The 6,172-nt window shown below is 35.2% G+C and overlaps 1 protein-coding gene across 1 annotated transcript; it reads left to right on the top strand.

The window, feature by feature from the left end:
- The first annotated feature begins 2,016 nt into the window (after positions 1–2,016).
- Positions 2,017–5,331, top strand: LOC111021251 (Pyruvate kinase family protein). Its single transcript, XM_088121130.1, has 3 exons — positions 2,017–2,376; positions 3,458–3,919; positions 4,196–5,331. The coding sequence occupies exons 1-3, from the start codon at positions 2,149–2,151 to the stop codon at positions 5,006–5,008; spliced, it is 1,503 nt and encodes a 500-aa protein (XP_087977256.1). The 5' UTR covers positions 2,017–2,148; the 3' UTR covers positions 5,009–5,331.
- The last annotated feature ends 841 nt before the right edge of the window (positions 5,332–6,172 follow it).

Genomic DNA, 6,172 nt, shown 5'->3' with positions numbered 1-6,172 from the left:
TTTGTGTTTTAAAAATAACTTGCTATATTTGCAAATAAATGTGTTATTTTTTGTTGTTGTTATAATTGCAAGTGCCTCTTTTTATAATGGTTTAAATTGATCATTTAGTCAATGAACTTTATGCTATTTTCTAGTTTCATTTTTATGAAATTAAGTTTAGCTTTGAAATTGTTGGAATTGGTGGAGTCAAATCGACGTCAGAATGAGCTAGAGATAGAGATAGGTTGAGTCGGGATGTGTCGGGATGATCGAAGGAACGAACAAAAATGAGCATCAAGCATTGCACAGGCCTTCTGACTGAGAGGACAACTAGCGCTGCAATGTGAAATCAGAAAAAAAAAAAATAATATATGTTGTTGGTCGTAGCATTGAGATACGCCCAGCATCTCAACGCTATGACGACATTTATAAAAGGGAATCGTGTTCCTTTTTTAGGTTTGAGCCGAAAATTGAAGAGTAATCGTGGGTATTCTTTTGCAGCTAACTTTGGGGAGTTTTTGGCACCTATTTTATGGCAGTGGCTCGGGTTGGTAGAACACAAAAATGGCAGATTGAGATTGATAGTTTTGGGGTAACTGTATCTCGATATTATTATGAGTTTTTCATGCCTTGTACCTAAGTATATCGGGGTCATGGTTCTAAATATCTGTCGACACGTCGACATTTCCATCGACATATTCATGTTTTCATGGGTTTGACATCGACACGAGCGGTAAATCGACATTTTCATAATAATACAATAAAATTGACAAAATATGAAAAATATCAACAAAATGTCACTAATATATACGTAATGTTAATATTAGTTATTTTTAACTAATTTAGACATAGGAAAATATTTATTTGTTAATTTAAATATTTTTTACGAGTTTTTAATTTTTCTAACTTTTACATAAATAATCATGGACATCGATATTTTATAGATATTTCCATGAAATTGAGAACTCGACATTTCTATCGACATCGACATTTAAAACCTTGATCAGGGTTAAATACTTAGAAGCTATGAGACTTTTGTTGGAATCTCTATATAGCGAATATTTCCAATCTCATATTATAGTGGAACCCATATCTGAGCAGAAGACTGGACGTAGCTCATAAACGGTGGAGTGAACCAATATAAATTTGTTGTGTCGTTTTTATTGTTTTCCCTATCTTTCTTGATATTATTTTGAGCGCCTAATTTCCCAACCGAAGTTATTCAAAATTTTTCAAAATAGGGTTACAAGGTGTATCTTTTTTGCTTTTTTTTTAATATGTTCATAGAAATAACATTTTTAGAAACCATATCACTTTTTTTCTCTCTAAAATTCAATGTTGTTTTTAAAGACAACTGTGATTAAATAGTCTTTTATCTCTAGATGATAAAATTGAAATTTTCAAAATAAGTGTAACCAAAAATATAATAAGCTAAAAATTTAATAGTCCAGGAGTAATTGATATATATCTCCAATTAAGAGGATGTGAGAGGCTGTGAGTTCGATTTCCATTCGAAAAAAAACTACAAAATATAATAAGGATGAAATTATATATACATTATTGTGTTTTTTAAATTACAAATTTATGGAAATTGATTCCAAACTTGATTTTATCCTGTGTTGATAAATGAAGATTAAAAACACCTAAACCTAGCAACAAATTTAAGCACAAGCTTCTTCTAAAAAAATGAATAAAAAAAAAAAGAAAGAAAAAGATTAAGCACAAGCAGGTATAAACGAATGACCATGGTGATTCATTGATATAAATTAGACAAAAATTAGACCAGAATGAGTTTAAACCATAGCCTAAAGGATAAAGTACTGATTCCCAAATTCACAAATGTAGGGGAAGAAGAACAACATATTGGTATAGAATGAATTTTTCTTTAAACAGAAGAAGCGAAAAAAAAAAAAAAACGAATGTATACTGCGGTGCTGCAGACTTTATTTAGAGTTGACCTCCAATACAAAAATCCATGTAATCGTATCCGTACTCGTACTTGTTCGTTTATCAAGAAATCAAACCCGAAGGCCTTCCCTGGCTTTTCCTCCCTATTCAATTTCTTCTTCGATCCGATCCGCCCTCTTCATTTTCCATTTTTCTGGATCTTCTTCTTCCTCCCAGAAATATCTGATACTCTTTCGTTTATTCTTCTTCCCCATCACAAAAATGGAGGGATTGCCGATTGAGAAGAAACCCAAGACTAAAATAGTCTGCACCTTGGGGCCGGCATCCAGGTCCGTCCCCATGATCGAGAAGCTCTTGAAGGCTGGGATGAATGTTGCTCGTTTCAACTTCTCCCACGGTTCCCATGACTATCACCAGGAGACCCTCGACAATCTCAGGGCCGCCATGGAGAACACCGGTATTCTCTGCGCGGTCATGCTCGACACCAAGGTTTCTCTCTGCCTATTCCTTTCCCATCTTTTCTCTTGCATCTACTTTATCAAACCTTCGACTTATTTGGTCTCTTTCTTGCTTTTGGTTTCTATGTAATATCTACTTGCTTGCCTCTCCTGTTTTTTTTTTGTCCTTATCGCCTTAATTTGCTTTTATTTTCTTTTGCTAACCTCCGACCCCCAATTATCGAAAAAAAGAAATTTGGTTTTATTTTCTGACTGACATACATCTTGGCTTTTTTTTTTTCTTCCTTTTTTTTATATATATGTATAGTTGTAGACTGTAGTTGTATGTAGGATAAGTCAGTCGTGTTTCCTTGTGCACAGGTTCCCAGATACTGTACTCCATTTGTCTGGTTACGGCTATGAGTGTTAATGCGCAGTCACTCACAATTTTAACTTATGGAGAAGACTACAGAGTGCAGACAGACTGCAAATAATTATTAGACTTTTGGCATATTCATACTTTTTATTAAGGAAAACATGAAGGAGATGCAGATGAAATCATGAACGGACTTGCTTTAGTATGCTTGTTACCATAGTCGTGAAATCTTTTTTTTTTTTCATAAGAAGGCCTTTTGATGTTACTAACTTGGCACTTTTCCTTTAATTTGTCTGGATATTTGTTACTTTCTACTTACTTGACCAGGTTGCTTTTCTCATATTTGTATTCTGTTGAGGGTAATCGAGGCAGCACTTGAACTGGAGAAATAAATTCTGAGGTTGATTCCAGTTATATTCTCCTCATTCCTGTTCCTGTTTAGTTTTCTGAGCTTTCTTCAGAGCCAGAAACAATTGCCTCTTGATTTCTTTTTCATAACCCTTATTGATGTTCAGCTTGTAGGAAATTCTTTTTGTGAGTTACATGCCATTCTTATTTTTCTTTTTACATTTGAAGTTCAAAACATATCATTTAATCATGTCATGTCCGTGGAATCATGAAGGATACACATGGCACTTACATTACTGGGAGATGCCCTACTCATCCCTAACTTCACCTTTCCGTTTAAAGCAATGCATCAATGCAGTTGATTTGCACGAATGAAATTTAATTGATTCAAGACTTTAAAATGAAACAGGGCCCAGAGATCCGAACTGGATTTTTGAAAGATGGCAAACCCATCCAACTAAAACAGGGGCAGGAGATAACCATATCTACTGACTACAACTTGAAGGGTGATGAGAATACGATATGTATGAGCTACAAAAAGTTAGCTGAGGATGTAAAGCCAGGGAGCATAATACTTTGTTCGGATGGTACAATCTCGTTTACAGTTCTATCTTGTGACAAACAATTGGGTTTGGTTCGATGCCGCTGTGAGAATTCTGCAGTTCTTGGTGAAAGAAAAAATGTCAACCTGCCTGGAGTTATAGTGGATCTCCCAACCCTAACAGGCAAAGATAAGGAAGATATACTAGAATGGGGGGTTCCTAATAAAATTGATATGATTGCTCTATCTTTCGTTCGGAAAGGTTCTGATCTTGTGGAGGTTCGGAAGTTGCTTGGAAAGCATGCAAAGAGCATTCTTCTCATGTCAAAGGTACATTCAGTTAATGGAAAATCTCCCATGAAAATATGTTTCTTCATGGGGATGATAACACTAAGAAAATTTTATTTTAAAAGAGTTTGATTTATTTACTGGGGAATTTAGAATTTTCTGGTGATTTGTGGCACGGGAACCATGAAATTTTATAATGCACTTTAGAAGAAAATCATGCAGTGCAAATGTTTTGATATGCTTTTTTCAATTCCATGTATCGTAACATCTCTGGGGCAAATTTCAGTACCCGTTATTTTTCTGGAATTTGATTCACAGGTTGAGAATCAAGAAGGTGTGGCAAATTTTGATGACATACTAGCCAATTCAGATGCATTCATGGTGGCACGTGGTGATTTGGGAATGGAAATTCCAATCGAGAAGATATTTCTGGCACAGAAGGTGATGATATACAAGTGCAACATCCAGGGAAAACCTGTTGTCACAGCGACACAGATGCTGGAATCCATGATTAAATCTCCAAGACCAACTAGAGCCGAAGCCACTGATGTTGCCAATGCAGTTCTTGATGGGACGGATTGCGTAATGTTAAGTGGAGAAACTGCTGCTGGAGCATATCCAGAACTTGCTGTTAGAACAATGGCAAAAATATGTGTTGAAGCTGAAAGCACCCTTGATTACGGAGATGTCTTCAAAAGAATTATGGAACACTCCCCAGTTCCGATGAGCCCATTAGAAAGCCTAGCTTCTTCTGCTGTTAGAACTGCAAACTCAGCCAAGGCAGCTCTTATACTTGTCCTAACCAGAGGAGGAAGCACAGCAAAACTGGTGGCCAAGTACAGGCCAGGAACGCCCATCTTGTCTGTGGTTGTCCCCGAGATCAAGACAGATTCATTTGATTGGTCATGCAGCGATGAAGCTCCAGCCAGGCATAGCTTAATTTTTCGAGGCTTGGTACCGGTTCTTAGCACAGCATCAGCAAGATCGTCTCATGCCGAGACAACAGAAGAAGCAATAGAGTTTTCTATTCACCATGCCAAGTCAAAGGGGCTCTGCAAAAATGGAGATTCTGTTGTGGCTCTTCATCGTGTTGGAACAGCATCTGTTATCAAGATATTGACTGTCAAGTAGGCAATTTCACCATTTCGACGTTTTTTTTCCATTCACCACGAGCACAGATTAAATTGAATAATTGCTGTGATTTTCTTCATTGTTTCTAAGGTTGGTTGAGACCACCACTTTAACTTACGCCTCTCGTGATAAACATTTATCCGAGCATCCATATTTCAGTTTATGACAGACACTGTTGTGTTATTTACGTTATGAAGTAACAATGTTCTGTTCAGCAATAAATTGTTGCCTTTGGCCGGGCATCTTGGATGGACAAAGGATGCCACCGTTTTTGTTTGACTACTGACCAATTGGAAAGACATTGGCATTGTACTATTGTTTCTGATCTTGTGAGCAGTGACTTCTGATTATTTAAACCACTCTTGTTTTTACGCTCATTCATTGATCTTGATATTACCTTGAGAATTTTGTTACCTCCATTGTTCTATCTTATAATTTTGATCTTCATATTACCTTATGCTCAAGGGAATGGAATGCTACAGGAGGGTGAGTTATTAATTATCGGCTTTGTAATTGACTCGAATGATTGTTTTCTTATTGCAACAGTGGAAGGTCATATCATCAGCCTTATTATCTAGCATTCTATACTCTGTATATCTATACTATAATTAAAACAAGTTCTAAGAGATGCTAAAAAGAAAGCAGGTTCAAAGAGTCTTTTTTTTTTTCTTTTCTTCATTTATCCCCATGTAAATCTTAAATTAATTATAAGAAAGTCTATCCTTCTCTTCTCTTTCCTTCCTTAAGATTAATCTATCTCCAACTTATCTTGAATCTTTATATCGATTATATCTAATAGAAAGATGCTCGGAAACGATATTTCTAAATGTAACCGAATGTTCAAACACAAACTATACACAGTTTTATTTGTAGGAGTGTAGTGTTTGAACTCAAATATGATTGTAAAACCTAATTATATGGAAACCTCCCTAAAAGAAATTGTGTAAATTTTTCTTTTAAGTTAGAAAAAATTGAAGAGAGAATTTTTGAAGAGGTTGGGTTTTTTTTTTTTCTCGCTTACCCTAAATGTCCTATTTCAAATAAATATTTTATTGATATATCCGTATATTAGTAAAATATTATTTTTTCATTTTAATGTTTTAAATACATTAATTAATTATTCCCTTTATTATTTAACATATCCAAATACATTAAATATATGGA

This window comes from Momordica charantia (assembly GCF_013281855.1).
Source record: "Momordica charantia cultivar OHB3-1 chromosome 2 unlocalized genomic scaffold, Mcharantia_2.0 BLBB01000002.1, whole genome shotgun sequence".
Classification (NCBI taxonomy): Eukaryota; Viridiplantae; Streptophyta; class Magnoliopsida; order Cucurbitales; family Cucurbitaceae; genus Momordica; species Momordica charantia.
Note: the sequence above shows the minus strand (reverse complement) of the source record. Positions and strands in the feature narration are given on the sequence as shown.

Coding starts and splice junctions, on each gene's coding strand:
- LOC111021251 (XM_088121130.1), top strand. CDS start 2,149: ATGGAGGGATTGCCGATTGAGAAGAAACCCAAGACTAAAATAGTCTGC. Junction 2,377..3,457: donor CGGTCATGCTCGACACCAAG/GTTTCTCTCTGC, acceptor AAAATGAAACAG/GGCCCAGAGATCCGAACTGG. Junction 3,920..4,195: donor GCATTCTTCTCATGTCAAAG/GTACATTCAGTT, acceptor TTTGATTCACAG/GTTGAGAATCAAGAAGGTGT.